The 15,399-nt window shown below is 39.9% G+C and overlaps 1 protein-coding gene across 3 annotated transcripts in view; it reads left to right on the top strand.

Annotated features, from left to right (window-relative positions):
* The window catches only part of NCK2 (NCK adaptor protein 2), an 83,593-nt gene extending 68,397 nt beyond the window's left edge, over positions 1 to 15,196 (top strand). For all 3 annotated transcript variants that reach the window (XM_068180292.1, XM_068180293.1, XM_068180291.1), the window contains exons 4-5: positions 3,942 to 4,663; positions 13,827 to 15,196. In XM_068180292.1, coding sequence (XP_068036393.1) covers positions 3,942 to 4,663; positions 13,827 to 14,021 — 917 coding nt within the window. In that variant the 3' untranslated portion in view covers positions 14,022 to 15,196. The remainder of the gene's footprint in view (positions 1 to 3,941; positions 4,664 to 13,826) is intronic.
* Positions 15,197 to 15,399: the final 203 nt, after the last annotated feature.

The following is a 15,399-nucleotide window of genomic DNA, read 5'->3' as shown; positions in this document are numbered from 1 at the left end:
CACATTTCTGATTTTCCCTAGGACTAAACTTGGGGCAGAGGATTTCTTTCAGTGCAGAGAGAAGGAGGATTTGCAGTGGGTCCCTTCTCCAGAAATATTGCTAACCAGTTTGTTCTTTATTTTTGTCTCAGTAATATATCCTAAGACTTATACCAGCTCACATCACTTGGCAATGTACTTATATGAGTGAAAATGAAGTAATTTACTGTGGGTTATTGTAGATTGTGAATAGTATTGCTTCCTACAACTTGCAGTAGCAAAACAGGCTCTCTGCTGCTTTGCAATGCTCTTTTCCTTCCACACTTTTCCTCTCACTTTTGAAAGCTAACCTCTTGCTTTAGATTACTCCTTACAACAACTACTTGTGTTACAAAGGAATATGGCTTCCACAGGTTACAGATGAACTGTAACCAGTGAGTCAGAATAGGGAAAGCACAGCTGTAGTAGAAAGGTAGGTAGATCAGTAGATAGACAATAAACCACACCAGAACTATGACTGCAATTGCAACTATATTCAACTTTTCTACATGTGACTCCCAATGTGCTTGAATGTTTTGTTTTCCATTAAATCCTTTGTATCCACATGTATCCTTTGTGTTTCATTCCATTCTGACATAAGAATCGGGATCCCCTTACGAAGAGTAGCAAGTGAACATTTCTGTTAGTAGAATGGTAGAATGGTAGTTTTTACTCTTCCCGAGATGACTCATGTAGATTGTATTTTTCTTTTTTTAATGGAGTTGTGTTTTTTGTTATAGATGCATATACAAAGTTATAATTGACCTAACTTTATTCTTGCTTAGCTGTGACGAGCCATCCCACTAAACTGTATTTTTAGACTTTCCTAAGGAAATGAAGCTTACACTAGTCATGCTGTCGCAGTCAGCTGTCATAGTCCGTCCATCTGTCCATCCTTGATAACTCAGCCAATTTTAGCCAAACTTGACAGACTGGCAGAGATAAACTAACTAGTTTTCTCCAAGTCTGTGCCTGGGAGAGTCATTGCTGTTGTCCCCCACTGGAGGAGAAGCCAGAACAACTCCAACTCTTTGCTTAGTCCAGGCAGGGCTGAGAGGCTGTGGGGCAGCAGGCACCGTGCTTGGCTGGCCAGCCCAACAGAGACAGGAGGAGGACAGTGCCGGGGGAGACAGAATATGCTTTGAAGGTATTTTGAAGATGACAATGGGGACCTGGAGATACGAGAAGGACGTGGGGATGTGAAAGCAGTCATACAGTAGGGAAACTTATTGTGAATCCTGCAGGAGATGGGGGAGGAAGAGGAGGAATAGCTTAGCAGGAGGTATAAAGAGAAAAACAGGAACAGATTTCCTTCATTCTGCTCATGGAACAACTTGTTTCCTCTTCAGTCATGGACACAGTTATGAATGTTGCAACCTGACATTAAAAATTATTCTTAGATAATGTGCATTGCCTTCGCTGTGCCTGACTGCAGATGGGTCTCTGCATAGTTTGTTCCTTTGGTCAAACCAACTGGAAATCCTTTGGTGCACGTTGCTGCTATTGCAAAATGTTAATCATTACCATGCTGTCAGCCTTAAAAAGTTTGTTCACATGAAATGTTAAGCTTAAACTGAAGAACTCCAGTTGTCTTTATTGATAAAAATTAGAAACATGACTATGTTTTTTTTTTTATTATTTTCCTAATTTTGTAATGATTTATGTTTAATGGGCATGATAGGAAGCAACATTTGAAATGTCAGATGCACTATTGGAAGGTCTGTGAAAAAAGAGGGAATTTATGCAACTCCAAGCGAAAGAAAGTGTTTGGATTATAACTTTTTTTCTAAATGTTTAGATACCTTTATCAGATTTCAGAGGGGTTTTTGAGAAATTTTGGGGTTTTACCTGTTTGTCAACAATTTTTTCTCTAGACACTTAAGTTTATGGCATTTTCTTGTCACACTACATCCTCATTTCTCACAGTTATCTCTGTGCTCTGAGTTTCAATTAGCTAGGCCAGGTACTTCACCATCCACTGCTTTTTTCATTAGTTCTTTTGCTGTAATTCCAATAAGTGGACTGTGTGTCTTCATTAGTGAGCCGATAAAAGCCCAAGTTTTTCATCTAGAGGGTTTCATCTCAATGGAGGGCTTTATGTAGAGTGAATCTATTGAAATACAGTTGCTTATTTTCCATGAATTTATAAAAGTAATTTCCCCCTTTTCTTAAGAGAATGACCTTTAAGTTATGTTTGTTTATATCACTGTAATTTAATGCTCATTAGCTCTGAAACATCCTTGTCTTTTTGGTTAAAAATGATCTCTAAACTGATGAAAATTTCCAGTCTTGGCAGAGCCTGACCAGCTTCTGATTAGTACTCGCTTGTACACTCTTTTCCTGTGATTGTCTCCCCTAGTACAATAAGCTGCCTCCCTCATTTTGCCTGTAAGTGCAGCCACTGGCTCTTGGCTGAAGTGGTGTAGTTAGAATGACAATAGGATGTAGCAGGCTCCAGCAGGAAACAAGGCCCTGCTGGGGAAGGTCAGGAAACACTGTAGAATCATCAGAATTGTCTGCCATCTTCTGAGACTGTAAGACCACATATTAATGTATTTTTAACCCTTCTAGACAGCGATCCCTGCATGATTATGTGTGCACTGTTAGTCTGTGCTATACAGATAACTGTGAAATAAGCATGAAGTTTTGTGGTACACAAACAGCTTTGCTGAAGATGCCCATTGCATATGCAAGTACATATATATCTAAATATATTAAAACACACTTTTTGGCAGTGGAGTGGCTGGATTGAATAGGTCTGAATAGTTAAAATAGCATGCATCTCCTTATTTCAAATTATTTGAAGAAACAAAAACAAAGTACCTTTATTTATTCTCTTTCCATTAAGTACTCTATAATCAGCATGTGTGCTCTTGTATTTCAACTAAATCTCTCACCTGCCACCCAGGCTCTATGTGTATGGAGAAAAGTACAAATGCTCCTCTTATTTCTATGATGGTTTTGCCTTCTGTCCCTTGCATGACATTTTGGGTGTTGCTTGGTTGTGCTGCACTGCAACATAATATTTTGGTTTTCAGAAATTTTATAAGTGAATTTCACAAGAGATGGCTACTTATTCCCTTTGTTTATTATTTTGTTTATATATAAGCTTAAGCAGGGGTTGCTGCAAAAGTTTGAAAAGTACACCAAGTATGTTGTGCAGTTTATCTGTATTTAAACAGACATTAGTATGGTTTCTCTAATTAAAAAAAAAAAAAAATTGTGTTCAATGTTGTTGTTGTTTCTTCTGTACATTGTATTTAACACTATAAAACCATGACAGGACACCAGAATTTACAGATTATAGGGAAACAAATGCAAATGGTTTTTCTCACCATCAGGTTTCTGCTGTTACAGTACGTGATGAAATGTAGGTGAAAGAGGTGTGGGTTTTGGAAGGAGAGTTGCAGTTGGAAGGAATTGCAGCAATGCCTGCCTGGGTAATGCCAGAACAAAGAGAGCAATACAGTCTGCAGAGAAACTTCAGATTTATTTCTGTGCTCCTTATTTTTTGTAGGTTTTCTTTCACTTTTTGTTTGAGCCAAATTGAAGTAATCTCCAAAACTAAAAGGCATGATAATTTGACTGGAATTTAAAGATACATAACAGCAAGCTCAGAAACGTTTCAGTGATTAGCTGTTCTCCCAGTGAAGAAATCGCTCTGTTTAAGTGTGTTTAAACTCTGCTACTTCTGAGAAGAGAAGTCATTATAACACAAATTGCGCTTTACCTAATGGTGCATCAGCTGGATGTTAACGAGAATCTCCTAAAGGTGTTGCTATTTCCTGACTATGTAGTGTTACAGAAGAGATCTCCATTTAGCAGTGTTGTTGAAGTGAGGGTACAGCATGTCACCACATCCAGCTTTTGCAGTCTGGCGACAAGCATTCCAAGTGACCTCTTTACATTTCTGTCTTTAACAGGCTTGGGAAAAACCAAGAGAAAGACGAGTGCGAGAGACGCCTCCCCCACTCCCAGCACAGATGCAGAATACCCTTCCAACGGCAGCAGCGCTGACCGGATTTACGATCTTAACATTCCTGCCTACGTGAAATTTGCCTATGTTGCTGAGAGGGAGGATGAGCTGTCCCTCGTTAAAGGGTCCCGAGTGATTGTCATGGAGAAGTGCAGCGACGGCTGGTGGAGAGGTAGCTACAATGGACAGATCGGCTGGTTCCCTTCGAACTATGTGGTAGAGGAGGTTGAGGAGGCAACTGCAGATTCACCCAGCTTTCTCAGCCTAAGGAAAGGCGCTTCCATGAGTAACGGCCAGGGCACCAAAGTACTCCACATCGTTCAGACACTGTACCCATTCAGCTCGGTCACAGATGAAGAGCTCAATTTTGAAAAAGGGGAAACTATGGAAGTCATTGAAAAGCCAGAAAATGACCCAGAATGGTGGAAATGTAAAAATTCCAGAGGTCAAATCGGTCTTGTTCCTAAAAACTATGTAGTAATCGTTAGTGATGGTCCTTCCATGAACACTTCCCATCCACCTCAGATAAGCTACACAGGGCCATCTTCTACTGGACGATTTGCTGGAAGAGAGTGGTATTACGGGAACGTTACCCGGCACCAAGCAGAATGTGCCCTGAACGAAAGGGGAGTGGAAGGAGATTTCCTTGTTAGAGACAGTGAATCTTCGGTAAGTGGTGCTCTGCCCGCAGGTTTGTAACTCCCCGTGCATGGGTTAGCAAGCACGGCACTTAACAGATTCCCTGTCTTTTCACCCTTAAAGAAGCGAGCAGGGCTTCAGCATTACCAACCAATACCCTCCCTGCCTGTGAGAATTGGTCTGTCAGTGAAATGCAGTGACATTTACACTGAAATTTAACAGCTGTGGTCTGTATTATCCAGGGTTTTTTTTAATTTGTGGACAATCAAGTAAATATTTCAGGCTTCCATTTGGCTTTTTATGTGTTTCTCATGCAGTCTTCAAATTTAAAGCACTACAAGATAAAATAATTCTAGGTGATTGAAAATTTGGTCATTGATTTGATCTTAAAGCTATTTTCAAATAGAATCTTTGCATTGGTCAGTTTTGTTCTGGTTTTAATGTATTAATTACATAATTTCTTTATTAGTTAAAATTCCATTTTAATGTATTTTTGATCTACTTAGATAATTTAGTTTGTAATAAGGTAAAGTTATTATTGTATCTGGTTGTTATATACAACAGAGAGGTTCAGATCGGCAGCTCATATGCCTTGTAAATTGAGCCTTGATGACATCAGAGGGATCTGAGTAATGCTGATTATGGTTCATGTAATTTTGAAAGTTCAGATTTAAAATTCAGCTGAAAGGACTTTCATGTATGCTGGGGCTAGAGAATTCACAGTTAATACACGACTTTGTAACAGTCTCAGATATTTTTATCTGAAGACAGTATTGTCTGATTAAATTTCAGGCACCTCTCCTTGATGAATTTGCCATGCAAAAAACATGATAGCTATATAACTACCCTTTCTTTGAAACTCTGTGTCATTGAATTCCTATTTCTGCTTAATTGTAATCACTAAACAAAGGCAAATGCAAATAAACCACAGGAGAACAGGAAAAAAGTTAGAGATTAAATAAAAATAAACTAGAGGAAGATAAGAAGAAAAGTAGGAATTTAGAAATCATGACTGATTTACAGAGGCTGAGAGGAATCAAATTTGTTTAGTCAACAGAACAAAAGACTGATGTGGGACACACAGTCTTGTAAAATGTAGAAAGCCACTGGAGGATTATGGTAATCATTAAATTACAGTAATTCCTTTTTTTTCCAACATCCTTTTTCTATCAACATCCTGTCAGATAGGGGCATACTGGATGTGGTGGATTCTTGGCATGTCAGTCCAGCAGGTAGAAGCTCACTTTCAGATCTAGAGGCTGCATTGTGATTTATCCTGAGACTGTAGCTATCAATTTTCTTTCATCTCTTGGGAAAGTGCCAGAAGGAGAGTTTGAAAATTAATACAGCACTTAAAATACAAAAATGCTTACCCATTTCTCAGGACATGCATGAAATGTCACAGTGACCACTATGCTACAGCTTGGTTTTTTTAGCTCTTAAGAGAGTCTACCTCTATCTCTGCAGTAAACGAACTACCTTAACACAGTAACCTTTTAATTTAATGTGACAGCATAACTTTTTGCCTGCATTGTTGCTGGAGAAATCATTGCTTTGGAGTACAAAAAGATTCATTCAGAATGTGGTCTTTAAACTATTTGTAGCATCTAACACTTAGTGGGATAACAGAAAAATTATTCAGTTCATATCACAGCAAGTTTTTTGCACACCTGCAGGAAAAAAAAAGCGCTGAATTGAAGAACTTAGCTTTTTCCCTTCTTTTTGTACTCTTTGTCTGGTCTTGCAAACCCTGTATTTGAAACTTTTTTAGCAATGAGAAAACTGTAGTTATGCACATAAATGCCTCTGTGTATTAATACTGCATGGGAGTTTTAGTTTTTATTAGATTTAAAGAAATAATTTACTGCATCTCAAACTTCCGTCTGCCCTAATCTTTATGTATCATTCCATCATATAGTGTGTTTATATATGTGAATTATAAAACACTGGGGATTGCTAGTTTTTCCCTGGAGTGCCACAAGTGATATAAGAAGTGAATGGGCATACTTGCTAGCATTGAGAAAAGGATCGTAAAAATCTATTTCAAACTTATTATGTATGGAATAAAGAAAGAGTTTAGCAATGACTCATGAATTTCTGACAGTTGCCGTATTTCACACATGTGACTACAGAGGTTGTTCATGCTGTGGCTAAAAGTCACCAGGAGTGTGTCTTCACAATCTGAGCAGATGGTCTTGATTAGAGAGAACAGACTGAGCAGAGCCAAGTTGTCAGCTCTCTGATTTGCTCATCTGACCACCAGACCAGCATTTCCCACTACACTGTGTTGTTAACTCACCTTTAATGCTAGGGATGCAGGGGTTATTGCTTTCTAGAAAGGTCCATAGATAAAACGGTGAGTCATGCTCCTAATTCTGTGCCTGATTTTTGACCTGTTTTAGAGTTTTCTCTAGCCTTCCATCACCATAGTTACAAAAATTGGTCTGCATAAAAGTTTTCCTTAGATTTCAATTTTGCTCTTGTTACTGAGCTATGAAAAGCTTTCCTTGGATAGATGGTTTGTATTATTCTGTGTTCACTTGATGAGACTGTCATGTTTTTTGCCTTTCAAGTGTTAGTAGTTGCAAGATGTTACAATATTTCTCTAGGTTTAACTTTTACCAGATGTTTATCTCACAGCTAGATTCCTTTAGCCAAAAATATTCTCCTCAGTAACACTTAAATCTAGAAGATGCTACCATAGAGGAGAATAACCTGAGATGAACTCTGTAAGGTAGCTAGGAGGCTGATTATCTTCATTAATTACGAAATACTATTATTAGAACCATAAACTTGTTTGAACCATTTAAGCCCATAGTTTATGTAACAGGCACAGTTCCCTACTGATAACATTTTTGCCAACTGTGTTATACCTAGGTAATGTCACCTTAGTTTTGGGGATCTAAAAGACCTGGGCACACACCTAGTTAAAAATACTGCTAACTAGTTGTTCTTTCTGTTGCAGGCTGCTAGGTTAATGAAACCTGCAGTTTTTCTCAAGTAAGAAAACAATAGGGGAAAAAAAAAAGCAGATTTAACCTATGCAGTCTCTGTAGAGCCACTTTTTGGATTGAAGGCTCTTCAGCAGTCAGATTTTTACTCTTTTTGTGTAGTTCCTAACCCAAGACAAATAGGTCTTGGCTGATACTAGTGGTCTTGACTGGGTGGGTGATTGTCATGCTTTGAAGATCTCAGACTTCACTGACTACAGAACCAAATTTGGTTCAAATTTTGTTAGATTCACACCAGGAAACAAGTGTGCTAACTAGTACTGCAGCTAACAGGAAGCAGTAGTGTATCGCCTCCAGCTTCTGAGCAGACCCTTTTCTGCAGACACCCTTAAACTTCAAAGGGAGCTTCTGTCAGAACTTGTGGGCCCCTTGCAGTCCTCTGCAGGTGGGTGTGAAACTGGTGATCAGGCAGACACCAGTGCTTTGTAGTCCTATGAGGCCTTCTTATGAAGCAGAGAAGGTGTTATTTTTCTCAGACTATGAGTGAGCTATGCAAATTGTTGGATGATTTCAAGAGCAGTTATTCATTAGGAAGTAATGGCTACCTTCTGCTGGTGGTGTCACAGCATTCAAATTGCAGTAACCCATCCTAAACAGAGTTGCAGAGTATAGTTTTAAGGTGATGATTTTAGGCATATTAAAATGATACTGAGGATTGTAGGTATGACTGGATTTGTCCGTTTTTGAGATCATATTTAGCTTCTCCATTCTTTGTTTAGCAATAATGACAATAGAAGGAGGAGGCAGAGGTTCAGAGTTTGTATGGTTGTTGAGGTGCTAATTCTGTAGCATTCAGTGTCCCATGTTTTCCTGGAGTTTTAATCCTTCCACTGTTCAATAGAAGCAATGAAATGTGGCAACTGTTTAAAAAGTGAACATTGGTCATGTTCTGTGACATGCAGTAATTGGTAAGTACAGCAGACATGAGGAGAAAGTTTTTCTTTGAAAACAGGCATCAGGAAATATCCTAGTGGCTTATTTTAAATGGAAGAGCAGAAATCTTATTAGAGCTATAGTTGAAGATCAATGAAACCAATTCATATTTGTGACCAGTGTAATTTTGGAACATGGCCATTAAATAGGGAGGAGAATGGTATTTGCTTATATCCAAATGAAACAGGGATAGGGATAGATGAAGAAGGGATAGAAAACTGAATTAATTCTCCCAGATGGCTCTTTCCAGCCTGACCTTAGGTCTTTGAGATATGACTTTTGAGTTTTTTGGTTGGGTGATTGAGTAAGAGGAGAAGTTAGGGAAAACTTGGGTATGGAAGTGGAAGGAGTTGAAGAGCCCCAGGACAGGCTCACTGATGGGAGCTCAAAGGATCTGGAATAGTTTGAAGAATGAGTGTGTGAGATTATCTTTCTTGGAGAAAGGACATTGGCAAACCGAATTGGATTGAAAGGGAAAATTTGAACTAAGTTACAGGATCAGTAAAAGATTTTCAGAGGGAACTGTTTTTTACAACCTTGCTATTTATAAATGATAAAATTATAATTTCATTCTCACATTGAGGATGTGAAGAGGGAACTCTGTTTTTCCTGTTTCACTTGTTTTTCCTTATATTGCTTTATCACTCATTTTTTTGGTAGTTTTCAATTGTTTTTTTTTTAAAGATCATTCAATTCCTCACCAAAGAAATAAAGAAATAACTTCCTACCTTTTGTTTTGCACATGCCATAGGCACCAGCTAGCTCAGGGTCATCTCTAGATATAAACAGATGTTAAAGGAATTGAAAACAATTCAAAGTACTGCTACAACTGGACTGTAGGTGCATTCGAGCTAATCTTTAAATTTCTGGTTTAGGAATTGATTTAACTTCAGGTTAGGTTTTTCAGGTTTAGGTCTTTCCAGTTAAGGTCTTGCAGAAATATTCAATTTCCTGCCACAAAGCTATGCTCTGTAACTCTGTTGCAGAATCAGCAACTGTTCTATACGTGTAAGGGATTAAAGCTTAATTCTGATGTGCCTTTATTTGGTGTATGTGAGCCTTTTATTCCTGGAAAAGTTAGTGTGTAAACATCCAAATGTAGCAATTAATTTGAGAGGGAGAAGAGAGAAACATTGGCCAGCAGTTAGAACAAAATAGCTTAAACAGTAAATAAAATAAACAGACTTGGAGCAAATCCAAGGAGGACAGCAGGGAACCAATTCAAACTGCATCAAACCAGCATACTTTGAAATGAAAGCATTAAGAGCAATAGTTTATTTAGATTTTTTTTAAATAGTATTTTTAATTAATTTGCGTTTGTTAGGGCAAGAAGGAACCAAAATAAAAACAAAAACAAGTCCAATTGCTTTTACTGTTCATTCTTGAGTCCTATAGAAGTTACTACTCTGAGACCAATAAAGGGTTTCAGGATTTTTGCAACAGCTGTTTGAGCTCTTCCATCTCTTTGCACCGGATGATGACTCTCAAAAGAGTTAGATCAGCCTTTCCGCTTTTTACATTTTTTTAAATTAAATCAGATAATGAAAAGAATAAACTTTGTAACATATTCTGCAGAAAATATGATAACGTCTTCTACTTATGTATGAATCTAACTAGCAGGCTCCAGGGCTGTGAAGAACAGACAATAGTTCATGAGAAATGTTCATTCACTAAGGTTATAATTAAATTGGCAGAAAGAGTATTTAATGTATTATGTGGATCAGCTCACAAAGATAGAAGTCAGGCCAATGCCTGGGTCATAGGACAGTAGGTCAGAGATCCAGCATCTCTCTGTGTGTCATTAGCACATCCTTTATGGCCTAGAAATAATGTTTCTTAACAGATACAAGGAGCTTTGGAAACTCATAATTTTGACAGGCTAAAAACAACTGTGCTTTGTCAGAAAATATTAAAACTTTTTCGAGAGCAAAGTGAATATCTCACTTATTTTTAAAATTTGCCATAACATTGTTTCCTGTTCCTAAAACAAGCAAACAAAAATGTTCTGTTCAGATTATGAACTTCCCGTTCTTCTGTTTTAATTGAGAGCCTTTTGGTTACTGGTTTTTGTTGGGTGCAGGTATCACCCGTGGAAGCAGCAGCACTTAGCAAGATTTGATATTGTTTTTGGAATCCTAACCTGCTAATCTGTACTTGCTGCCTCAGTCTGTCCTTGGTAAGACCCTACAGACCTGCCTGTGTTCAGGGCACAGCAATCAGCACACTGCCCGTGCCCTGAATTTCTCTTCCATGAGGCCAGGGTCCCAAAGCTTCTGGAGAGCTTTGTGCAGGCCTGTGCTTTGTTACTGGTTAATGGCTGCTGCTTGGAACTGTGGAGATTCCACTGGAACCAGGTCCCAGGCCTGTGTGACTATGGCTGCTGGAGGGTTTGTCCACACTGCATTCACGGCTTTAACCACAGCAAAGTGTTTGTACAGCCAGACTGGCTTTAACCCAGTGGGGTAGGTGCTGAAAATAAGCCAGTCTTGGTGTGAGTTCTGTGCAGCCTTCTTTATGATGCTGCTGAGGCAGGGGTTTGATGTCAGAGATAGCTGGCTTAAAATAGCAGTTTTCATACTTGGAGTTAGGGATGGACGACAGGGCACAAAATGTATGTGGAGACTGCGAATCCCAAAGATACACTGTTATGCACATTTCTTTCCATCACTTTCTCCCACCCTTCCCAGTCCCCTCTTGGCACTCACAGAGAGTGTTCTGTGTATTTTGAGCCAGCAGCTGCTCAATGCCAGAGGAAGCCTTCCTGATGGAGCCTGCGCTGACCCGGTCAAGGCCCGGTGACCCTGGATTATAGATGGAACAAATAATTATCCTATGGGTGTTACATAAAATAATTTTTAAAGAAGTGATGCCTGTTGATCTGGAATGTAGTGGCTTGAGGGAGAAGAGGGTTAGGCCAAGGGAGTGGGGAGGTGGCTGCTGCCTTTAGCAGTACAAAAGGAGAAGAGCTGCTGCCCAAAGCCAAGCCTCGAGTCTGAGGAGTTGGACCAGAGCCAGATCAACAGGCATGGCGGGAGCTTTGTTTGCTGTGGGCAGGGTGCATTGAGTCAGAGGGAAGACAGAGAAAGCATTAGTGCTAAAACAGGTGAGGAGGAGATGCAAGAGATGAGATTTTGGGATAGGCAGGACATAAGAGATGTGTGGGCAGAGACCCGTTTTATTGCAGGAATAAAGACAGCATATCTGAGAAAATGTTGTCCTCCAGCTTATTTGGGTATGTGCTCGGTGTGTGTTTGACCCCTCATAAATGCAGTGTAGAGGACTCAGGGTGTGGTTTCATGATCTGAAGTCTGGTGTCAGCAGTAACATGTGAGGGCTCCTGACCCCTCCACTTGGTTCTCTGCTGTGCCATGGCTGTGCCCTGGACTGTTCCTAAGGCAGTGCTGTGAACCAGGTGGGTTTTGTTTAACCTGGGCAAGCACAGGTTTGCAGTGCTGGCCCAGCCAAAACAGCGGCATGGTGGGGAGAGACCAAGGGACACAGTATGGTTGTGTCAGAAGCCTGGCACGTGCCTTCAGCGGTTTGTGCTTGAAGCCATGCCTTCAGTGGGCTGAGACACTGCGGCCGTACCTCCAGAGTAGCGCCAGGCATTACTTAACTCCATTAAGTGCTTGTTACAAACTCCAGTGTGTTCTTTTTATTAATTTTCTTGTTGGCTGGTGGCACCTGCTTCCATACACCTCTCACAGGGCAAACCCATGCTCCTATCTGTCATATCCCACTCCAACATGGAAGGGAGCATCCAAGATTCATCAACGAATGACAAAAACTACAAGGGTTCAAAAGAAGCTCATGGAGATTTATAAGCAAACTACACAGTAGGCATAGAAATTCATGTTTTGCCCCTACTCTCTAATAGTAAGAGCGATAATAAAAGAAAGAGAAAATGAAAGGGAGATGAGATTGCAAAGGAAACGAGATCTGCAGTCCTGGATCCGGGATCAATCTAGCCAACAGGGTATCCAGGGCCTAAGCAGCACATCACCACGGCTTTGTGGGGCTACCTGGTTATTGGTAAGTTTTCCCCTCCCTGAGATTAGGTTTCTTCCTCTTCATGTAAATGAATCAGCATGGGGCCTCTTCTGGACCTTTATGGAAACTGGGGGGAGCTTTAAGGGTGTTTTAGTAGTCTTGATCCCCCTCTACTGGACTTGCCTGTTCCTTAACCCCATTCCTATGCCTGCATTGTTTTGTGTGGTGTGGTCTCCATGGACCAGAATAGGAAAATTGGCCCCAGAAGGGTGCTGCCGTACCTCTGCACATCCCCCCCTTTCCAGCCGCATCCTTTTCTAACTTGCCTGCTTATATGGTCGTTGGTATTTGAGGCATAGATAGCAACACATTAAATCCTTAATGCCCAGGCTTCTACACCATCTCTGTGGCCAGCCAGCAGCAGTAGGTGGCTGGAGACAGAGTTCAGCTGGAAGCAAGGGACACTGTGTCTGTTCTACCCTCCTATGGTTGCATGTGGTGAAGGAAGTGGAATGGTCTCATTCTGTCTGTTTGGATGACTGCACTCTCCTTGTTAAAGCAACTGATTGCCAGGATGAAGAGATTTATCACTAGAAATTGTTATGTCCTGAGTAACTTAATTAGTGCATAAGTTCTGTCTTTTGCGGGCAGTGGTGTGATGGTGAGATTTGTACGGTGTTTTTCTTCTTCTATAGCTTTATCTTTTTTTACAAAGAAAGTGTACTCAATGGGAGAAATTATTCTCCATACATGTGGTAATGAAGATAAAAGGTGCATGTGTTTTTGTCTTTTGCAATGCAAAGCAGGAATGGCCCTCTAGTGGTCACGGCTTTAAAAAATGCGAAATGGGGAATTTTCTTCACCTGCCCAAGCAATATTGCAGTAATTGCTTTCTCCCGGCCGCTCTAGTGAGGAAGACATGCATGATAAAAATTCTTCCCTTCTCCTTGACATTCTGGTGCTTCTAGATTGAGTAACTAAGATAATATTTGCAGTTTAGTCATGTAATTGGCAACTTCAGACTGTGCATCTGGGGAGTTTTCACTTTAACTGACTTAACTGCCCACGTTAATAACAATGGTAATTATTTATCGAATAATAGGCTATTGGGTTTCTTAAGTAGCTAAAGCACTGAGCCGTGGCTAATGTCAATTACTGTCAACTATATGACACAGTTTGTTCCTGAAACTGCAAAATTATGCTGTCATTTTGTTCTCTTCTATGTAATTTTTTCTTTCTTTCTCAATTCTTCTCAACAGCCCAGTGACTTCTCAGTATCTCTAAAGGCATCGGGGAAGAACAAACATTTCAAGGTGCAGCTCGTGGACAATGTCTATTGTATTGGGCAGCGACGATTTAATACTATGGATGAGTTGGTGGAACACTACAAAAAGGCTCCCATCTTCACCAGTGAACATGGGGAAAAGCTATATCTTGTGAAAGCACTTCAGTGACGTTGAAGATGGACTTGGCCACCTGGGCCTCTTATAACTTACAAGCCTTAGGTCCTAAATTCACTTTTATAGAGCAGAGCAATATCTGAAGCAGGCTTAAGGAATAGGCTCTTTCTAAAGTGTTTGCTCTGTCAATTGCTGTTTGTCCTTTTTTTTTGTTTGCCTCTCTTTGTGTTCCAGTTTTGTTAACCTCTGACCACCTCTCTTCAGGTTGAGAGTTTCCCTTGGGTGGCCATGGCAAGCACTCACCTTCCCAGCAGAGTTCAAAACGCCCCTCTCCTGTGTACGTTTACATAGTTAGCTCAGATCAAGGAGGGGCGTTTTCAATTCAAACCACAGTTAATCTGTTCAGACTGCTCATGCAGGCAGAACTCTCCATTCAGAGACATCGGGCACAGTTTGAATGCACTGAAGCTGCAGCTGCTTAAGTGAGAGAGAGTAGACATAACAGTTGTGGCTGTGAGTTCTGTAGCTATATCGCTTACCGAGTAGGATAATACAAACCTCCTAGTTCTTAGAAGCACTCTTTACACTGTACTCTGCTGTTACATTGCCTCTCTGACTCTTCGGAAAGAGTACACTAATTAAAAGCATTTTGTAATAGTACTTCTTAAACTACTATGGTAAGATTGTAGTAAAAGAAAACTAGTGTATTTTGGTCTGTAATTGCAACAAAGAGAAATTTTATTTGAAAGTTGATTACTAGAGAAAGAATAATTGAATTGTAAAGGCTGAATGTTTTGGTAATCTACAACCAAATGTGCCATCCACATAATGCTTTTTCCTCTTGCCCTTCTGCTTGTTTGAATTAAACGATTATGTATTTAATTCTCAAGGTAATATGTATCTGTAGCTGATTGTTGACACTAATACAGAAGATTAATAAAAACTGATCTTGGGACAGGGTGGGGCGGGCTACCAACACTATATATATATTTGCTTTACGGAAAGAAATCTTCGGGTTTTACAGAGGATGGTGTGGTTGGTAGGAAGAGACACACAGAATGTTTATGAAGAAAATGCATTTTTCTCTTTTCTTTACATTTAAACTCCTTTATGGTTTAAATATACAGTCTTTAGATGGCACATTCCTGAGATTGAAGAACGCATCATGAGATCTCAAAATCTTGCATACTCAGTTTTTTGGATATTGTAATAAAAAAGGTATTACGTCACGATGGAGTACTGGATTTATCCTTGGGTGGTAGTCCTGGTGTTATTTTAGCAAGGTGAAATAGAGTGAATAATGAATTTGTTTGTCTTGGAATTTGTGTGGCCTAAAAAGAAATCATCTGTGACTGCAGAGGACAGTTTTGATATGAGGCAGTGTCTAATGAGCTCTGTGTTTCTTGTTTCTGTGATAATTAAGTCCATTCAT

Source organism: Anomalospiza imberbis, chromosome 2 (assembly GCF_031753505.1).
Source record: "Anomalospiza imberbis isolate Cuckoo-Finch-1a 21T00152 chromosome 2, ASM3175350v1, whole genome shotgun sequence".
In the NCBI taxonomy this organism is placed as follows: domain Eukaryota; kingdom Metazoa; phylum Chordata; class Aves; order Passeriformes; family Viduidae; genus Anomalospiza; species Anomalospiza imberbis.
The sequence above is the reverse complement of the archived record's forward strand: the minus strand, read 5'-3'. Positions and strand labels throughout refer to the sequence as shown.